Source organism: Mauremys mutica, chromosome 12 (assembly GCF_020497125.1).
Source record: "Mauremys mutica isolate MM-2020 ecotype Southern chromosome 12, ASM2049712v1, whole genome shotgun sequence".
In the NCBI taxonomy this organism is placed as follows: domain Eukaryota; kingdom Metazoa; phylum Chordata; order Testudines; family Geoemydidae; genus Mauremys; species Mauremys mutica.
The window spans coordinates 24,779,465-24,800,396 of NC_059083.1; the positions used below are offsets into that span (position 1 = coordinate 24,779,465).

General features: G+C 52.4%; 1 protein-coding gene across 1 annotated transcript; it reads right to left on the reverse strand.

Moving 5' to 3' along the window:
- Positions 1–991: 991 nt before the first annotated feature.
- On the reverse strand, positions 992–15,791 carry LOC123346637 (tripartite motif-containing protein 26-like). Its single transcript, XM_044984114.1, has 6 exons — positions 15,605–15,791; positions 6,954–7,407; positions 3,766–3,861; positions 2,952–3,182; positions 1,407–1,481; positions 992–1,006 (listed from the first exon to the last, which is right to left on the reverse strand). The coding sequence occupies exons 2-6, from the start codon at positions 7,116–7,118 to the stop codon at positions 992–994; spliced, it is 582 nt and encodes a 193-aa protein (XP_044840049.1). The 5' UTR covers positions 7,119–7,407; positions 15,605–15,791.
- Positions 15,792–20,932: the final 5,141 nt, after the last annotated feature.

The window sequence follows — 20,932 nt, forward strand, 5'->3', positions numbered from 1 at the left end:
ACAAGGGCTGCAGGGAGGCAGCTGGGGCTAGAAAGGCAGCAGGTCCAACCCCCTTGCTAATGATGAGTGGTCACTGCACACTGCAGTCTGCCCCAGAGAAAGGGGGGGTAGATGATGACTGGCAGTAACCACTGAGGCAAGGTGGGTATACAGGGTTGGGGCTCCCCTGGGAGAGGAGACCCAGACTGTGGGGGTAATGCTGTGGGCAGAACCCCAAGGTAAGGGGCACTGGGGTCCAGGAGGGACATAGGGGGGCCTGAGGCAGGAGAGACACTGGCCAGCAGTGGGTGCTCTGGAGCGGAAAAGCTAATTCCCTGACTGACCAACAGTAGACGCCACACCTCTGAGTGCTCAACCTGTTACACTTGAAGTTTTAAAATCATGATTTAAGGACTTCAGTAACTTGGCCAGAGGTTAGGCGTCAATTGCAGGAGTGGGTGGGTGAGATTTTGTGGCTTGCAATGTGCAGTTGGTCAGACTGGATGATCATGATGGTCCCTTCTGGCCTTAAGTTAAGAAATGACTCAAAGACTTTAACAGCATCATCTAAGTGTGAACCAATTGATCAGCACCATTCTCTTCTCAGAGGCTCATCTCAATTTCAATTCCTAGATCCCTTCTAGATACCTTTGAACTTCCCCAGAATCTCCAATAGCACAATCGTTTTCTGGGAGAAACCACTGACTCGCTCTTCCAGTTCAGGAGAAATCTCCTCTGGCTGCTGGAACTTCCCCATCTCACACCTGGAGAGAAACAATTTCATGTGATTATATTTTACTGTGTGACTCATTATAACTTCTGGCTAGTGAGTCGCTGCTCTAATGGGCCTGGAGTTAGAATTCCTCGACTTCTCCCAGCCTCAGCGCAGGTGCAACACAACCCAGGGCCAAGCAACCTTCCCTTCAAAGGTCATTAATATTCTTCAACTCTGGTCTGGAGAGACCAGCTCTGGGGACAAAAGACTAATTCAGTCTCCATGGCCAATTCACTCCTAGGCCTCCATGCTCTGAGGGACAGGAGGTTCCCAGGTGAAGTGCTGTAGAAATCTGCCTCTAGGAACTAGACTGAGACACCAACTCCCCCTTCCCCAGCTCATTTCTCCGGTCTCCAAACAGCCCTCAGATGGGGAAAGGCTCTTGAAAATTACTGCCCTGGGCTGAATAGTGACCAGGACCCAGCAGTGACAGGCCCATAGTCCATCTCCACTATCCTGAGGCAGCCAGTCCCCCAGGGATGTGACATCTCTAGGAAACACTTGAGGTCAGTCCTTCCCATTGACTGGAGAATTCCAGAGTCTTCTGTACAAGAGTTAGCACCCCAGGATGGAGTTGATCAGAGAGATTTGTATCCAACATGTGATCTCCCCACACATTTTGCTGTAGAGCCCCGGGGAGATGCGGTGCTACCCTCATCATCAAGCTCTTTCCCAGCATTGTGGAGTACGAGGGAGACACATACCTGCTCATGGTGGTTCTGACGTCCTAGAGGAGAGAGAGACAAAAGAATTTCAGTCCTCTCTGACACACACACACACACAGGGGATCCCAGGGAAGGGATTTAGGAAGTATGGGGGAAGAGCCCCTGCCCTGGCCCCAGGGCCATTGATTCCCTGAGCGAATGGGGCTTTTCCATCTTTCATATCTCTGTGACTCTGCTAAGAATAATACTCACTCAGATGTCAGCAATGCACATGCCGAGTTACACTGAGATCTCCGACTGCTGGACTCCAGTGCTTATGATTCAGCAGCCCGCTCCTCCCTCTGTGGGGGTCTGGCATGTTTCTAATGATGAGTGCCAATTTCCAATTGTCCCTGGGGGTCTTCAACCCCATGCCCCACCTCCACTCCAAACCTTTCCCCAATGCCACACCCCAGCCCAACTCTTCCCACTCCCACTCAACCTCCACTGTCTCTTCCTTGTCTCCTCTTGTGAGCTGCCATAAATATTAAGGAAAGAGTAACATAAAATACCTCCTTGGAGCAGTACTGAATCGCTTTACCTCTAAGGGGTTAAGAAGCTCAGATAACCTGGTTGGCTCCTGACCAGAAGGACCGATAAGGAAAGAAGTTACTTTCAAATCTGGTGGGTTGGGGGAGGTTTTGTTTGGGCTCTGTTTGTTTGTTCCCTCTCCTGACGGCGAGATAGACCAAGCAGGTACAACATCTCCTGAAAACCTACGTGAAATGATCTATCTAGGATTACAAAAATTCTTACTAAGGCAAGGAAATGCGTTAGCTTATTTTTTTGTTTTAGCTTGTGAATTTTCCCTATGCTAAGAGGTAGTTTTATTCCTGTTTTTGTAACTGTGAAGCTGAGTCCAGAAGGGAGTCCTCTGTGTTTTAAATCTTTTTATTACCCTGTAAAGTTACCTTCCATCCTGATTTTGCAGGTGTGATACTTGTACTTCTTTCTTTATAATCAAGTTCTTCTTTAATGAACCTGATTGATTTTAGTGTCCCAAAGGTAAGGATCTGGTCTCTACTTACATTAAAGGCAATTGGTTGGTATATTATTCTCAAGCCTCCCCAGGAAAGGGTGTGAACGGGCTTGGTGGGATATTTTGGGGGAATAGGGATTCCAAGTGATCCATCTCTGAATTTTTGTTTAAATCACTTGGTGGTGGCAACAAGGACAAGGAAAGGAATTTGTGCCTTGGGGAAGTTTTTAACCTAAGCTGATGGAATATAAGATTAGGGGGTCTTTCATGTGGGTCCCCACCTCTGTCCCCAAGAGTTCAAAGTGGGGAGGGAATCCTAACATGAGCACACTCCCTCCCCGCTCCTCCCCCTCCCTCCCAGCATCTCCTGCACATAGTGGAACAGCTGATTGCAGCAGGCAGATGGTGCTGGAAGAAGGAGGAGGAGTTGATCTGCAGAGCTGACGGTGGGTAGCACTGAGGGGGAGAGCTGGCTGTCCTGGAGCACCCACCTATGTTTCTCATTCAGTCTCACCTGTAGGAATTCACTCGCTGGCTTCTGACACTTCCCCTCCACCTCACTGATCAGCTCACTGAGACAGGAAATCTGCTCGGAGCGTTTACTGACATTTTCATTCTGGATCCTCACAATCTCCTTGTCCAGCTTCTCCAGCTGGGCCAGCAGGAGTCGCTCTTGTTCCTCCAGGAACTGCTGCAGTTGCTGAAATTCAGACACAATCTTCTGCCTCTCGGTCTGTGTTTGTTTCTGTATGAAATAGGGCAAGGGCTGGTCAGGGACATGGATGGAGCCCGGGGTCCTTTCATGGAGCGCTGAGTGTGCAGGAGGGTGATTTTCTGTGAAAATCCTCAGGATTTCTGACATTTGATTCTACCCTGTGGGTACTAGGCAGGGGATTCCCTCACACCTTCCCTTTTGGCCCCTGTATCCCTGTGAAAGGGATGTTTCTCTGTCAGTCATGGTCAGCATCTTCTGTTATTTATGGTCTGTGGAAATTCAGACCCAGAGCAGCAGGAGGCAGGACTCAGCATTACACTGACAGAGACGTCAGGGGAGTTAAAAGAAACAAATGTTTGAAAAATGCACAAAATGTCTAGACACAGTGGACAAGCACTTCACGGGGACATTTGTATGAATTCAGGCAAGCCACAAGGGCTACTCATCAACTGAAATGAAAGCTTAGGGCTTGTCTATACATGAATCAAATCCAGCAATCCGTGATTATGGAGAAACACACACAAAGCCCATGTTCACGTAGGCCACACAGGAGCCTGCCTCCAAACAAACCTCCCACTGCCAGTCCCACAGTTGATTCATAACAGGCACCTACCAGATACTCCCGGCAATTCCCCTCTCCAGTCGCTTTCAATCCCAGCAGCTTTTCTCTCTCTTCCCTCAGAGTTTTCAAATGGGCCTGGATTCTTTCCTGAAGAAACAGAAATGATTTGGGAGGTTTCATCTGGATAGTTTTGAGGTGCTTGGAAGTGGGTGTTTTTCCACCCGAAACCCAAGATGACTGTGGGTCTAATCACTTTGTGACATCAGGACCACCAAGGAGATGAAACCTAATTAATGGAAACTAGGAGCGTGTCACATTCAGACTCGTTACCAATTCTGGTTCAGTGTTTTTAGTAATTAGCAAGAGATCACCATTATACCCACGCTTTACTGGTATTTGTGAATTGATTAATGGTACAGAGCATAACAGGGCACTGGAGACACATGTGGGTGAATCAATAAACCTGTTTTTTGAAGGTTTAACAAACAAAGGGATACAAATCTCAGAAGCCACCAGGGTTTAAATATGGGCTGGGATTTCAGCCCTGTCGCCCTGGGGCTGCACTGGTTGGGCAGAGCTGGTCTAAGCACCAGGGCAAAACTCGTGAGATGTCGGGAGGCCATTCGTCTGGTTTGAAGCTGCACAGACCAGTTTTGTGGAGCACTATCCCTGTCCGGCAGGGACTCAGCACTGGACGTGGCTTTGTCTGGTGCAAAAGGCAGAGGAAGAGACTGAGGTTGCAGGAGGACACCCGTGAGGGTGGGGGCAGGGCTGTGGTGGCACCTTCATGCAGAATGATGCAGGTGGGTGGCACGCTGGAAAAAATGGTGGTGGGGTCCACACAGGGTGACTGACACTGGTGAGGACGGGCCCATGCAGGCAGGCGTGGGTATAGCCGATGTTCTGGGGATGCCTCAGTGACCTCCCTAATTAGACATGATGCAGATTTGTATAAAGGACGGGTTGGGGGTTGCCCCAGTGCTGTCCTAACCCCTTTCCATGGCAATGTCCCCTGGGCAGGTACCCCACGGTCCCATTCCCCGGTAAAGATCCCAGAAGCAGTGCATCCTGGGAGATTACAAAAGGCTGCCTGGTGGGACTAATGGAACCACTCTGGCTGGTCCTTGCCCACGTACACAACAGAGCAGGTCAGACTGGCACCGGTCAGCTCCAGCCTGGGGTTGGTTTTGCTACAATCCAGTGTAATCCCAGTGGTACTTGGCATGGACCTGAGCTGTCTGGAGCCCTTTTGTGTGCGGACTGAAGGTGCTCGGGGTCCCATGCAGCGTTTAGCCCAGTGATCTTCTCTAGTGCAGGCCGGCAGCATCTGAGTTTAACCCCTCATGGAGCAACACAGGAGTTCAGAATCCCAGTGGGAAACGTCCTGCAGGGCTTGGGACCTTTATCAAGGCGTCTTTTCCTCCTAATGGCCACACTTCATCATTGCTCATTTCTGCTGGGGGTGGGGAGGGGGAGGCAGCATAGTTGAGTGGATAGAACACTGCACTTCCACTTGGAAAAGTGGGGGTTATACCCAGCTCTGCCACTGACCCACTAAGTGACCTTGGACAAGTCACTTCCCCTCACTATGCCTGAGTTTCCCCTCCCACCCGTTGTCTGTCTTGTCCAGTTAGACTGTAAATGGCTCAGAGTTTTGTGCAGGGCCCCCCACAATCGAGGTCAGATCTCATCTGGGGGCTGCTGGGATGCAAATAACAATATTAAACCCTGTGATCCAATCAGTAATAACAGTCCCAGCTTGTAACTCCCCCTTCTGCGAGCTGAAAGCAGCACTCTCACACAGACTGTCCTGCAGCTCTTGGGAATCCAGCACCACCTAGAATCAAACCTCACTGATCATTTAACAATTTCTGGGCTGTAGGAAGGTCCCATAGTTCACTGGTGGGAGCTGGGTTTGAAAAGGATTCAGCTGCTCAGATAAAAAACTCCCCCCCGCCCCCCAATCAGACAAATTTAAAATCTTCCTCTGTTGCTTTCCTTGCGAGGCTGGAGTATCGTTTATGTGTATATCCATTTTCACGCAATGTAGGCTACACACAGCTGAACGATGCAGTTACACACCTGTGTCAGGCAAGGCCACCCACAAGGGAGGCAAAAGGGGCTGCTGCCCTGGGGTTCGGTGATTTCAAAGGGCCCGGGGCTCCTGGCAGCCGCCGCTGCTCCTGCAAGAACAGTGGTGGCCAGAGCCCCAGGCCCTTTAAATCGCTGCTGGAGCCCCAGGTGATGTGGCCTGGGCAGTGCTGAAGGGCTGTCTGGGGTAGGCTAGCCCCAACCCTGCCCCTTCTCCCTGAGGCCCTGCCCCTTCTGGAGGCCTGGAGCTGCCCCTCCCTCCCCCGGTCTTGCCCAGAGGCCTGGCAAGTCTGTCAGCAGCCCTGGTGTCAGGCAACTTGTGATGCCATTAACCTGTAATTAAAATCCAAAGTTATTACCCATGAGAATGAACAGCAACTCTGTATCTTGTGCTCCCGGACAGCTTGCTTGATGGGAACCACCGTGTGAGCTCTGTGAGCCCAGGACAGATGGGAAACCAGATAAATTGAATTTAGATCCTCTACACACAGAACAGTTTCAGAGCCTCTTCCCGATGTTCCCCACACCCCCTCTTCCCTCCTGCCCCCTGTGCAGTCTCTACACTCAGCTGTTTCTATGGGGGCAAGACCCCAGCCCCTGAGCACCCCCAATCTCCCACTCACCCGCTAAGTGGGCAGAATGTGGCCCCAGCCCCCTATGGCCCCGGAGCACAGGGATGGCGCGTGGCCCCAGCCTAAAGCCCAGACAGCCCCAGGAGGTGGCGGAAGCAGGGGAGGTGCCTGGGGGCGGAGTGTGGGTGGGGCTACACCTGGCAGTTTGGGAAGGCATTGCCTTCCCCTGCCTCTGGTACCCGTCGCCCATGCTGTCAGGGGTGTGGTGAGCGCAGCTCATGCCTTCCATGCCTGGCCTGGCAGCACCATGGACACATCTTGCTTCAGTCCTGTGTGTGAGGAAAGTGCCTCACATGGAGCTCTAGTGCCCATGTCTCCCTAATGACAGGCTGGGTGCCGGCCATCAGTGGCCAAGGCTCCCTGCACCTGCCCGGAGGAAGGAGACTGCAGGGCAGAGATTTAGGAGGATCCAGAGATCAGGGAGAAAATCTGGGAAATTAGGAGATTCTGTGGCTCTGAGAGACTGAGTCTGAAAAGGAAAGAATTGAATTAACGCGGATCCAGAGTGTGTCCTACCTTGTATTTCTGGGCAGCATCATCCATGAGAAGCACCGTGTGAGATCTGTGCTCCAGGGATCTCTCGCAAACCACGCACACGGCTTCCCCGTCCTCTTCACAGAACAGATCCAAGGCTTTGCCGTGTCTCTCACACAGATTCTCTTTTCCTTGTTTGAAATCCATTTGTTTGATTTTTTCCACTATATTTGCTAGCTGATAATTACTCTAGAAAGCCCCTTTCCGGATTCGGGCTCTGCAGCTGGGGCAGCACAAGGGGTCAGAGTCCTGCTCTTCCCATGTCTCACAGTACTGAGAGATGCAGCCTCGGCAGAAGTTGTGCCCGCACTGTATGGTGACTGGGTCCGTCAGATATTCCAGGCAGATGGGACAGTTGGTTTCCTCTTGGATTTCCCGTACAGGAGTCCCTGAGGCCATGGCTGCTGTGATCTCTGGGCTTCTGTTCTCTCTGCTTCTGCTCCGGATCATAAATTTTTATGTAGATAGTGGAAAAATACAAATAAATAAATAAATAAATAAAAGGTTAGTTTTTATTCCATTCCATTTGTTTTATGAAAGACATTATTTTCAGTTGATTCATTAAAAAACAGAATTGTAAAAATGAAACAAAAATAATTTTGTTCAAAAGTAGTGATGAAAAATAATTTCCATGGGTTAACCATGCCCGCAGATTTGCTCATGAAAATGAGGCTTTTCACACGGCAGAGAACAATCTGTCTCAGAATATGTTACACTGCCTCTTTCACAGGCATGACATCAGACCTTTCCCCAACACAGAACCATAAATCACCCCTGCTATCCTCTATTCCAGGGGTCAGCAACCTTTCAGAAGTGGTGTGCTGAGTCTTCATTTATTCACTCTAATTTAAGGTTTTGCGTGCCAGTCATACTTTTTAACATTTTTAGAAGGTCTCTTTCTATAAATCTATAATATATAACTAAACTATTGTTATATGTAAAGTAAACAAGGTTTTTAAATGTTTAAGAAGCTTCATTTAAAATTAAATTAAAATGCAGAGCCCCCCGGACCGGTGGCCAGGACTCTGGCAGTGAGAGTGCCACTGAAAATCAGCTTGCGTGCCGCCTTTGGCACACGTGCCATAGGTTGCCTACCCCTGTTCTATTCCATAGCTCTGCAGCTACAAAAAATACAAGGCAACGTGAACTTGTCCATGGGATAACAATGTTACACTGGATACACACAATCAGTTCGGTACCAAAGTCCCCGTTTAAGATGCTTAAGTGTCAGTTTCAGAAACACTTAAATGCAGAAAATACCTAATGAATCCTATAGGTGCCTAAACTCACTCAGTGCAGTGGTGCCAGATCCAGGAGGGTCCAGGGGAGCCATGGTCTCTGCACTTTCTAATATGGGCACGAAGCAGCAGAGGCAGGGGCTGCAATTCGCAGTGGAGGAGCTGATCACGCCCTGCCCACTGTTCCTCCTCTCCCCCCCCCACACCCCCCACAGGCCCTGTCCCCTGGCCAGGCTGGAAGCCAGAGCCGGGCTGTGGTAAGAGCTGCCCAGGGAGCCTGGGCTGCTCCTTTAATTAAGGAGTCTAAATTAAAAATGTCCCTTAAATCACTTACCTTAATTTTATCTGGACCCGGGGCACTATCTTTTTTAATCTCTCTTAAAACATTTCTAACTTCATCCACAGAGATCGGACTCATTAATATATCATTATCCGCCCTCTCCATGGCTGAAGGCCACCCCACTATATTCCCATGTCCAGCATTTCCTAAAATATCTAGAAAATACTTTTCTATTTCATCCATAGGGATTTCACAGTTCACTTTATCTGGTTCTCCCATAATAACTCGGGCTAATCTTCTCCTATCTTTATGTCATAGGTTTATTCCCCACTTTGAACTTTAGCGTTCATAAGATGGGGACCTGCATGGACTCCTCTAAACTAAAATCCTAGTTAGATCTGGTTCTTGCTGCCACCAGTCAAGTTTTAAGTGTCTGACATACTCCCTGTTCCCCCAAAAACTTCCCCTGGGGAACACAGATCCAAACACCTTGAATCGCAACACAAAGGGAAATAATCCATTTCCCCCACCTTCTTCCCCCTCCCCTTGTCCTTGGGAGAGATACCTTGATTCAAACTCCTTGAATCAAACAAAGAGGGATTTACTTTTCCCCCTCCCCTTCCCTTGAAAATCCAAACAAGGGAAGAAATCACTCAGGTTCTAACAGAAAAGATTTTATTAAAGAAAGAAAAAAAAAGTACACTATCTCTGTATTACCAGGATGAAAAAATACAGGGTTTAACTTATAAGAACTGGAGAGACTTCCCCTCCCTCCTCCTCAGAATAATCAAAGTAACAACAAACAGAAATAAAGAATTTATCCAGCAACACACAATTGCAAATGCAGAAATAAAATTATAAGACTAATCCGCCTTTCTAATACTTACTATACTGAATAGAAGAAGATACTTAAGAAAACCTGGAGAGATGGAAAATATGTCTGGTCACCCTTAAATCCAAAGAGAGACAAAGACCCAAACAAAGAAACACAGACAACGACTTCCCTCCACAGAAATTTGAAATTATCTTGTCCCTTGATTGGTCCTCTGGTCAGGTGTTCATCAGGTTACTGAGCTTGTTAACCCTTTCCAGGTAAAAGAGACCTTAACCCTGATCTGTTTATTTATGACACTTTATTAAATAATTGCTGATAAAATTTATATTTTGCTTTTTTGGTTGCATACCTCCTAATCGCACTGGACTGCTTCTTCCTATCAATACCTACTCCCTTCCCTCTACCTTTGGTCCTCATCTCAACTTGTTTATCTCCGCCAAGATTCTTTCCATCTACTAATGAGAGACATATCTTCTCCAATTCAGTCCATCCAAATGTTTTAGTTGAATCCTCCTTAAGTAATTCTTCAATTTCTATCAGACTATTCATTATATCTTTACCCTCTCTACTTTGCTTTCCCCACTTACCGGTTAAACCCCTAGAATCCACTTCTGGATTCCTTTTTAATGATAAAATCTTTTCTCTCGGAGGAGGAACATCTAAAATACTTTCTATAATTTGTCCTACCTCAATTTCCTCCTCCTGAGCTATCTCTCGCTTCTTCTTGGCTAACTCTCACCTTTTATCTGATATTTGTTTATTACTTTTTGTCTTTAATTCGCTTTCTATGCATTTATTTATATTTCTTTTCCCCATATATTTCTTCTCTAATAATACAAGTTGCTCAATTTCATCCTCAGTCCATATACGGACTCAGGATGCGCCCTCTTTAATTTTACTCCTAACCCTCTCATTTATCCTTTGTTCATTCCTTATAGCCGGGTGTCGATGTCTACAATGCTGACTCAGGCCAGATTTAGTATGGAACGCAAGCCCACAGGCAAAACAGGTATGGCTCTTAGACGGGGTATCCACCTCCCTGGGCCTGCACTTTGGGTAGTGGCAAGCGATATTATGATATTGAGAAGTTTTGCCACACTTTTTGCACAACACACGTTTGGCCTTACTCCTATGTACAACATTGATATGTTTGGCCCATTTTAATGCCTGGGCTGCTGTCGGGAGCCCCATATCCTCCACCTGCCCCAAGGTGCAGGGACAAAGGTCAAGGGCTGCTCTCAGGCATCTTGGAGGCTGCCCAGGGCAGTGGAGTTGTAAGGATCAGGCCTTTTTCTGTAGCCATATTGTAAGGCCTAAAGCCTAAGGTCTTCGTCTGCAGCCAGATTAGAAGAGCAGCAGAACCTTAGCTGAGAAGCAGGAAGTCACATCCTCACATTCCATCTAAATGACATTCAAACAATATAATATCGGGCTGTTAAGAAGGAGGCCCTGTCCTAATGGCCCCCGCTGTCACCAGATAAGGAAACAGACTTTAAGATGGTTAAAGACAACTTAGTTTGATAAGTAATTTCTTGTCAGACAGAATGCTATCAGTAGTTGTAGTTGTGAAATCCTCATTTCTTTATTGTTTTGTCTTTATGGTCCCCACTTCCCTATTGTTTGTCTGGAGGGTCTTTGTCTGGTTGTTTGATAGTTTTTGTTGTATAATTAATTTTGCTAGCTGTAAATCAGTTAAGGTGGTATGATTGGTTAGAGAATTTTCTTACACTATGTTAGGATTGGTTAGTAAAATGTTACTAAAATGATTGGTTAAGGTAGAGCTAAGCAGGACTCAGGTTTCACTCTATAAACTGGGGTCCAAAAGGAAGTTCTTTGGGGAGCCAACTCCAGGACACGGCCCCAAAGATCAGAGCTGCCAGACCTCAGCACCCTGCCAATGACACCGTGCAGAAACTGGAGTCCCCCAGATGGACCTGATCCTGACTGGCCATCAAGAAAAGTTCATCTGTCTTAGTGGGAGTGGGGAGCATTGTATGCTTAGCGTGTGCATTTTGTTTTGGTGATTGTTAATAAATAGAGGTTATGTAGGATATTACTCTGTAAGGCTCTTTCACTGGTAAAAGACCACACACACCTGCAGAGTGTAAGGTTACGCCTGAGCCCTAGGAACGAGTGGATGCCCCTAGAGCGTGTGAGTAACAGAGAATTTTGTGAGGGTAACAGAGTGTCTGGGGCTCCCCAAAAGCCCAGACTCCCGAGGTGGCTCTTACCACTGCTGAGCTCTGGTTTCCGGCCTGGGCAGCACCTTGGTGGCGGGAGGAGGAGCAGGGAATGGAACCAGGGTTCGGGTGCCAGTGACGCCCCCACTTCTGCACAGACTCCAGCACTCCTGACTGAGTGCGCCTCTGTCGTTGGAATAAAAGTTCCCTCAGCACCTATGGTTTGTGCTCTGGGCACCTGCTCTGCTGTCTCCCTCCTGGCATCCAGGCTAAGCCCCAGAGTGATTCATAAACTCGGGAAAGACGGGCATTCGGCTGCCTAAGTCATGGGTGGGGCCACGGGCGGCTTGTGACCCTCTGGCTGGGGGAGGCTAGACCCCAGCCCCACCCCTTCTGGCCAAAGTGCCACCACTTCCAGGAGCCTGGAGCCTCCCCCCACCCCAGCTGCCAACACCCATCCCAGGCTGGCCAGTGCCCGCAGCACCACCCCCACCATATGCTGGGGCAGGCGGAAGTGCTGCAGCCCCCACCCTGAGCCCCTGGAGCCCAGCGGCTCTGCCAAAGGGGGGCCCTGGGAGGTGGAGTGTGGGTGGGGCCATGCCTGGCCATTTGGGGAAACTCAGCCTCCCCCAGCCTCCCCTACCCGCTGCCAATGGGTGGGGCCCCATCTGGTAGCCTCCTGTGAGTATGCCTAAAGGATCAGGCCTTGCAGGCAAGTTCACACAAAACACCTGGGGGCAGGGGGAAGATAAGAGAGGAGGAGCCTCCCTCATAACTTTTATCCCAGTACTTAGGGCACTCCCCTGAGATGTGGGACCCCTCTGCTTCAGGTCCCCCCAACTTCAACATGCTGCCTACACAGCTGTTTTAGAGCACTAATGCAAGCGCCAGTTTGTCAACCCAGGCGGGAGGCTCAGAGCCATGGACTGTGTAGACGTACGCCAGGGGCTTCTCTCTCCTCATTCTTTTTTTTTTTTTAAATAGGAGTTTAGGCACCTAATTTGGGCTTTGAAGTTCATAGTGATTTTCTCATACCTAACACTTATATATGGTGCCCCAGACCAGAGCCCCCTCCTGCACCCTGAATCCCTTGTTTCTGGTTCCACCCTAGAGCCTGCATCCCCAGCCAGAGGGCTTACCCCCTCCTGAGCACTGTGAGAGGGGCAGGGCCAGTGCAAGGATGTTTTGCACCCTAGGCGAGACTTCCACCTTGCGCCCTCCCCCATTCCCGAGCCCCCGTCCTGTGGCACCCCATCCCCCCGCCCTGAGGGCCCACCCTATGGCAGCTACCCACCCCCCACCCTGAGGCACCACCCACCACCCCAGCTCACCCCTGTTCCATGCACGAGCACGGGTACCCCGAGCACACCGTCGCTGCTTCACTTCTCCTGCCTCCCACGCTTGCAGCGCCAATCAGCTTAGGTGCCACAAGCCTGGGAGGCGGGAGAAGTGAAGCAGCGATGGCGGGCTCAGGGAGGAGGCGGAGCAGGGGTGATCTGCGGCGGGGAGTTCCCCTGAGTGCCGCCCCTCCCTCCTTACTTGCTGCAGGCTGCCCTTCCCACATTCCCCTGCCCCAGCTCCCTGTGACTAAATGCCGGCGGCGACCGAGTCAGACAAAGATCCGTCCGCTGTGGTCGCTGCCGAAGAAAATGCTGCCCCCCAAATGCTAGTGTCCTAGGTGACCGCCTAGGTCGCCTAAATGGTTACACCAGCCCTGGAGAAGGGGTTTGGGGTGCAAGCTCTGGGTGGGAGTTTGGGTGCAGTAGGGTGCAGGCTATGGAAGGAGTTTGGGTGAGGGGTGCAGGCTCTGACACCCCCCCCCCCCGATTTAACCCCGGCTCCCACCCCCCACCCCCGATTTTTCCCCTGCAGCTCCTCTTCTGCTGCTACCTACAGTTGCTTGATCTCCCCTGGTCAGTACATTTCTGCCCCCTGCTCAGATCGTGACACTGCTCTGCTGCCAGATGTGCCAACTTTCTAAATTCCCAAGGGGTGCTCAACCTCCCCTCTGTCCCAGGCCCTGACCCCACTCCATCCCTTCCCCAAAGGCCTCACTCCCAACCCGCTTCTTCCTTCCCCCACTCCACCCTGCCTCTTCCCGCCCCACTGAAATCCAGAAAACCTCTGCCTGGGGGCCTTTAACTCTACAGGCACCTAAACTCACTCAACGCCGAGTTCATTTCTATGGTAAAATCCCCTAAGGTTCCTAAATTTCTGTTTCTGGGTCTGGGCACTGCTGCCTCACTAGGTGTCCAGACACCTGCCTCACATGTAAACCCCAGAAGGATCCTCCAAGCAGAAGACAGGCAGCAGAAAACCTGTGGGGCCCAACCCTGTAGAATCCAGAATGATGTCATAAAAATCCTGCTTTGGCTGAAGCCATACTTTCAGGTGAGAGACGATTCTGTGTGAAAAATGTCAACACGCTGTAATTATGGAGGTCTTTAGCTGCAGAGGAATAGAGATCTCTAATAGAGACTGTTCATGTTTTAAAGAAAACTATTTGGACTATTCAGTAAGGAAATATAATTTCCTCAATTCTCCTGTTTCATTTTCATTAAGCTAGAACAGAAATTATGTTGCTCAGAGGAAACAAATTGTCTCTCACATGGGGGAGCACGTTACTCGCTGTTATTCTGGTCTTACTCACAGAGATCTGAGCATTGATAACGTCCCTGTGCAGATGTATTGGTGAGTAACAATGGCACCTACCAGCAGTTCCTGCATTTTCCTTCTCCCCACTCTAGTTAAACACCATATTCTCATCTCCCTCTTTCTTCAAACTCCCCAAACAGACTCACATTTGATTCTAAGAGGAGAAAAGTTGCTCTGTGTTTTGGGGATTTTACATCAGGAACAAAATTGATCAAGATACTATGGGCCTAGAGAGTCACAGGAACAGCCCTGCAACCCACAAAGCTGAGTGAGGGGCCTAGACTCCCTATACAACATCCCTCTGGTCAGCATCTCCCATTGGCTGGCTTAGGCAGCTCCCTGCCTGGCACGCTGGCTTCTGTGTCACCCATTCTAAGGCACTTACATCTCCCCATCACGCAGGGTTTGTGGCTCACGGTGTGGTTCCAGAGACTTTCCAGGCAGCTCCAATTTAGACCCAGTGACATTCAGCTTTGTAATACCTGAGCCCCTTCATGGATCCCGCTCTTTGTCTCCAACTCAGAAGGAGAGAACAAAATCTCCCAGCATGCAGCAGGCTCATGAGGCCGGGGGCCCTGCCTGCTTTTCCTGAGCCCAGATGGCCCCCAGGACTCCCAAGGGAAGGGTGAGCTAGTGAGAGGCACTGCAGTTAGGTTGGTCATTTTGTGCTACATGATCTGAACTCTCTTGTGCTTTATCTGGTTAACTGGGGCTGGGGAGACAGATTTCCTGCTTTCGTAATTATAAAGCATCCCCACTCTGAACTGACTTAACACACACAGCTGAGCTTTTAATAATAATAAATAAATAATAATAATAATAAAAGAAGAAAGCAGCACTGGGCCGACCCTAGGTACCGCTGGGGAGCCGGGGGGCGCACAGGGGCTGCCGCTCGCATGCATCTGTTGCAGGAGCCCCACAGAGAACAGACCCAGCCCAGCCAGGACTCTGGCACCAGCCCGGCTGGGGGTATTTTCACCCTCACCCCACATCACTGTCCTGTGCTTCTGACACCCCCCCCCCCAGCATTGCCCTGCAGCCTGTGCCTGGGATGCACTTGGGCGCACAGCTGGATGCCAGGGGGTGTGTGAAAAACATCACCGGATTCAGGGTAACCATAGGTGGGTTTTTTAATAACTTCAGCAAAAAAAAATTTTCAAGTCACCCCTGCCAGGACCCCTCCGAAAATGTTTGAATTAGGCCGGGCCCTTCCTAGGGTGACCAGACAGCAAGTGTGAAAAATCGGGACAAGGGGTGGGGGGTAATAGGAGCCTATATAGGAAAAAGCCCCAAATACCAGGACTGTCCCTATAAAATCAGGACATCTGGTCACCCTAGCCCTTCCTAAAGCCGGTCCTGACTGTAACTGCCAGGCGAGCAGGGCAAAGGCAGGTAAATCAACGCTGCAGCTACTGCTATTCCCCTCCCCCCAAACCACAACCCACCTGCAGGGAGCCAGCGGCAGACACGGGCTGGTGGTGAGCGCAGGAGGGGACGGGGGGGGCAGTCGGCAGCCCCCAAACGAGCAAGTCAAGGCCCCCGCACCCGAGCCAGGCGCCCGCAGCAGCCACGTGGCGCCGCAGGAGGAGCGAGGAACGGGGCCAGCAGCAGCGGAAGATCCCAAAAGCGAAACGAAAAAACGCGCAGGCGCAGTAACGCCCCTTTAAAGCTTTTTTTAAAGCCGATTGGGTAACCGGGAGCCAATCACGCTCTCGGGAGGGAAATTAAAAACCAACCAACAAAAGCGGCAGAGGCCCCGCCCCCAGGGGCGGCCCCAGAACAGGCAACATTCGCTGCACGAGAGAAGCCGCGCGAGGCCGGCCGGGCTCTGCCTTGGCAGCTCCTGCAGCAGCCGCCGGGTGTTTCCCTTCCTGGGACTGACTCGGCTGCTGCTGGGCGGGGAGGAGCCCCCGGGAACATTGCAGCCTGCGGGCGTTTGTGTGACATGTGCCCCAGGGCCCTGTGGCTAGGGGGCATCCACCTATCGCGGGGCCCCTGAAGGAGCAGAGTCTGTGTGTCTAAGGAGGGATTGTCAGATTTCACTGATCTCAGTGTCTATCACTGCCAGTTTTAAGCATTTTTTCCAAAATTTATTGAGTTAATTTTTCACAGTTTCACTGGTGCCACCCCACACACCATAGGTGCTGAGTTTTCGTTGTGCCGGTGGGTGCCCCATCCCGGCTCTGCCCCATTCCCGGAGGCCAAGCCCCCACTTTGCCCCACTCCACCTCTTCCTGCCCCTGCTCTGCCCCCCTCCCCCTAGGTCACTGCCACCCCCCCAAGTGCCTCCCGCCTACTGCTCACTCCTTTATGCCCCCTCCTGTTTCAAGGGTGAGATGTGTGTGCCTGAGGGGGGGGGGCTCAGCATCCCCCCCAAACTGACAATTTTCAGCATATTTATACACTTCCTTCATATTGTAGGTATTGAATGTGTGTATATCACTGGTATCCTAACAATGTCGTCATTAAAATAGTAGAACTACATCATTACATTACCATCAATTACAGAGTATTAGAATAATTACACTCAGATACAAGCTGCCTTCACTAACACCCAGTGGTGAGCTGGAGCCAGTTCTCACCGGTTTGCTGGAACCGGTTGTTAAATTTAGAAGCCCTTTTAGAACTGGTTGTCCTGTGCAGGACAACCGGTTTTAAAAGGACTTTTAAATTTAACGACCAGTAAAGCTCCGGCAGTTCCCCAGCCCCAGCTCACCTCTGCTCTGCCTCCTCCCCTGAACTCTCTGCTCTGCTTCTCCCCTTCTCGCCCCACCCCCTGCTTTCTGCAAATCAGCTGTTCGCATGGGAAGCCTGGGAGGGGTGAGAAGCAAGCGGTGGTTTCGCGCTCAGGTCCAGGGAGATGGAGTGGAGGTGAGCTGCGGCGGCAGGCACGAGGAGGGCCACGCGCCATGGCAGGTAACCCCCTGCTCCCCCCCAGCTACACTACCCCACCCCTAGGAGCTAGAGGGACCTGCCGGATTCTTCCCTAGAGCCGCTCCAGGTAAGCACTGCTGGGACTCCCCATCTTGCCCCCGGGCAGGTCCCTCTGGCTCTTTGGGGCGGGGCGGGGCGGGGCGGGCACCCACAAGGGTGGCCCACGAGACCCTCCTGCCCGGCCCCTGAACTCCCGGCCAAGGAGGCTAGTCCCCGGCTATTCCCCATCCCCTGCAACTTCAGCTCGCTCCGCCGCCGGCGCATGCTCTGGGCGACGGGCTGCGAGCTCAGCCTGACCCGATGCTCCAGGCGCTGCAAGGTGGCGGCTCGGCCCAGCTTCAGGTGCGCGTCCTGGCCCAGCCTGGCTCCAGCTGTGTGGTGCGGCCCAGCCTGGCCCGGCCCAGCTCCTGCGGTGTGGCCCGGCTCTGCCCAGCTCCAGCCATGCAGCCTGGCCCGGCTCCAGCCGAGCGGCGTGGCTGTAGCTCCACCAGCCACCTCCAGGCAGCGCAGTAAGGGGGCAGGGATCAGGGAGGGGGTGTTGGATAGAGGGCAGGGGAGTTCGGGGTGGTGGGGGGTGTGGATGGGGTCGGGGAGGTCAGAGGACAGGGAACAGGGGGATTGAATGAGGACAAGGGTCCCAGGGGGACAGTCAGGAAAGAACAGGGGTTGGATGGGGCAGTGGGAGGCAGTCAGGGGCAGGGGTTCCAGGGGCAGTCAGGGGTGGTTGGATGGGGCAGGGGTCCCGGGGGACCATCAGGAATGAGAGGAGGGGTTGGATGGGGTGGCGGGGAGCAGTCAGGGGACAGGGAAGGGGGGTGGATGGAGCAGGAGTCCCGGGGGCGGGCCCGACCCCCTCGTGGGGTGAGGAGGGAACCGGTTGTTAAGATTTTGGCAGCTCATCACCGCTAACACCCCTGTGTAAAGACACTGTGTTCACTCTGTGCTTTACTCCTGCTTAGTGCCTGTTTGGGAGCTGAGGGCCACTGATGGCTGTGGGAAGAAGGTGGATGGGAGGCACAGGCAGTGGGGAGTCTTTCCCCCGCTCCTTCCTCTTTTCTCCTCTCCTTTCCTATCGCTCTCCCTGCCCCTTTCCCTCCCTCTTGTTTCTTCTCTAAGTCCTTGCTCCCCTTCCTGATGTTTGCCCCTTCTTGCTTCCCACCCGTGTCCTTTTACCCATCTCTCTCTGCTCCCCACCTCCTGGGGGCTCTGTCTAGTGCCTGCTCCCAACAACACACTCAAAGCGGCAGAGGAGATTCCCCTTCCTTGGGGAGGAAGGGTGGCCCAGTGATTCAGGAAGAGGCCTGGGGCTCAGGTGTGTTGGGTTTGCTTCTCTGCTCTGCCACTGACTCACAGCTTAGCCTTGGGAAAGTTACTTCACCTCTGTGTACCCTAGATCCCACCTGCCACATGGGGCTAATGCTGACCCTGCCTCCTAGGTTAAATCTGTTCATAGCTGTGTGGTGATGAGGGAAATAATGATACCAAGGTAAGTAGATTTGGGCTGAATTATTCCACAGCCTGACAGTGACAGCCAGCTCCGTGCAGGGGTCACGGGAAAGGAAGGGGCTCAAGCCAGCTCTGCAGAGAGGGAGGTCAGGACTTCAGCTCCACATCTGCTGGGGTCATGGGCTTCTTCTCACCGCCCACCTCACCCAGTGTGGCTCCTGCTGGGGTCCGGGGCTTCTCCTTCCCCTAATCTGCCACTGCACCAATCCAGCGCGTGCACCTAGGAGCCCTGCGGCCTGCTGGGGCGATTTCAAAGAGCCTGGGGCTCCCAGCCACTGCCACCACTATCAGGCAGTGGCAGTCGCTGCGACTGGAGGCCCCGGATGTCAGGTGGTGGGTTCTTGTTTGTGGATTGTGAAGCAGAGACACACACCCCTGTGCAGCCCAGATTTAGGCACCTATCCATGAGAGGGGTGTGACTTAGGACACCCATTCCCCTCTTGTTGGCATCTCCCATTGGCCAGCTGACAGGGCTCCCCGCCTACTGAGGGGGGCTTTCATGTAACGCATTGTAAGGTGCCTGTGTTGCCCATGGATTGTCTAGGGAGTTTAGGCCCCTGACTCAGTTCTGAGGGTCATAGCGCTGCTGTTCCTGTGATTTTCTACCTCCCTAAAAATTCGGCCCTGTAACACTCAGCATTGCAACACCTGAGTCCCTTCATGGATCACACTCTGTGTAACCAGTCACCGCTCTGCAGAGCACAGCTGAGCAATTCCTGATTGACAGGGGTGTGCACAGGACAGGGACAGAGCACAGGCTGGAGAGTGACACATCACAATAGGCGCCAACTTTCTCGGCGCTGGTGAGTGCCTGCACCCCACCCACGACTTTCCCCGCCCCGGCCCCCCTGACTCCACCACATCCCTGGCCCTGCCCCCTTTCCAATCCCATCCCCAAAGTCCCTGCCCTAACTCCGCCCCCTCCCTGCACCTATTGGATCCCTTCCCCAAATCCCCGCCCCGGCCTCGCCTCTTCCCCCAGCGCACCACGTTCCCACTCCCTCCCTGCCCCGTGAATCAGCTGTGTCACGGCACAAGCACTGGGAGGGAGGGGGAGAAGCAGGACGTGGTGGCGCGCTCGCAGAGGAGACGGAGGTAAGCTGGAGTAGGGGGGTGGGGCCACGGGGAGCTGCCGGTGGGTGCTGAGCACCCACCAATTTTTTTCCGTGGGTGCTCCAGGCCCGGAGCACACACGGAGTCAGTGCTTATGCACATCACAGCAAAACCCAAACTCTCCTTCTAGAGGTTCAATATTCCCTGCAGGGCCGGCTTTAGGCTGATTCAGCCAATTCCCCTGAATCAGGCCCTGCGCCTAAGAGGGCCCCGTGCCCTTGCCGCCGCTGGTACGCCATAACGGGGCAGTCCGGCTTCCCCAGGGGGCAATTTAATGGGCCAGAGACTCCCAGCAGAGGCTGGAGCCCCAGGCCCTTTAAATTGCCACCAGAGCCCCACTGCTGGAGCCCTGGGGTAGGGCTGTGGGGCTCCGGGGGCTATTTAAAAAGTCTGGGGCTCCCCTTGCTTCTCCCCACCCCCACCCCCAGCCCTTTAAATAGCCGCTGGAGCCCCGCCACTTCTCCAGGGCTCCCTCAGCTATTTAAAGGGCCGGGGCGATAGAAGGAGGGGAGCCCGGGACCCTTTAAATAGCTGCCAGAGCCCTGGGGTAGTGGGGGGCTCCGAGGGCTATTTAAAGGGCTGAGGCTCCAGCTGCCTCTGCCGTTCTGGTCCTTTAAATAGCCATGAGAGCCCCGCTGCTTCCCCAGGGCTCTGGCAGCTATTTAAAGGGCCAGGATGGTAGAAGCAGGGGAATCCCTGCCCTGCCCACAGCCAACCCCTGCTGCACCCCCTGCCCGCATCAGCCCCGCACTCCGCACCCTCTGCCCTGCCCGCAGCCATCCCGTCTCCAGCCAGCCCTGCACCCCCTCCCCACATCAGTCCCTGCTGCACCCCCTGCCTTGCCTCCAGCCCCGCACCCCCTGCTCTGACTGCAGCCACCCCATACCCCTTGCCCTGCCTCCAGCCAGACCCTACCTCCAGTCAGCCCCTGCCCTGCCTCCAGCCAGCAATGTACGTAATATATCATTTTATTATTATTTATATAGTTACGGAAAGTAAATAATACATGGAGGAAATGAAAAGGTTTTTTTAATGTGATTTTGTTTTTAGTCACCCCTGCCGGGGCCCTGCCAAAAATGTTCAAATTGGGCCCCGCACTTCCTAAAGCCGGCCCTGATTCCCTGTGGGTGCTGGGGGGACACAACCAAGTCGGGAAGCAAATCCCATGATGCTGCCCCCAGCATCTGCAGCTGGGTCAGTAAAGTGGAACAAACATGAAG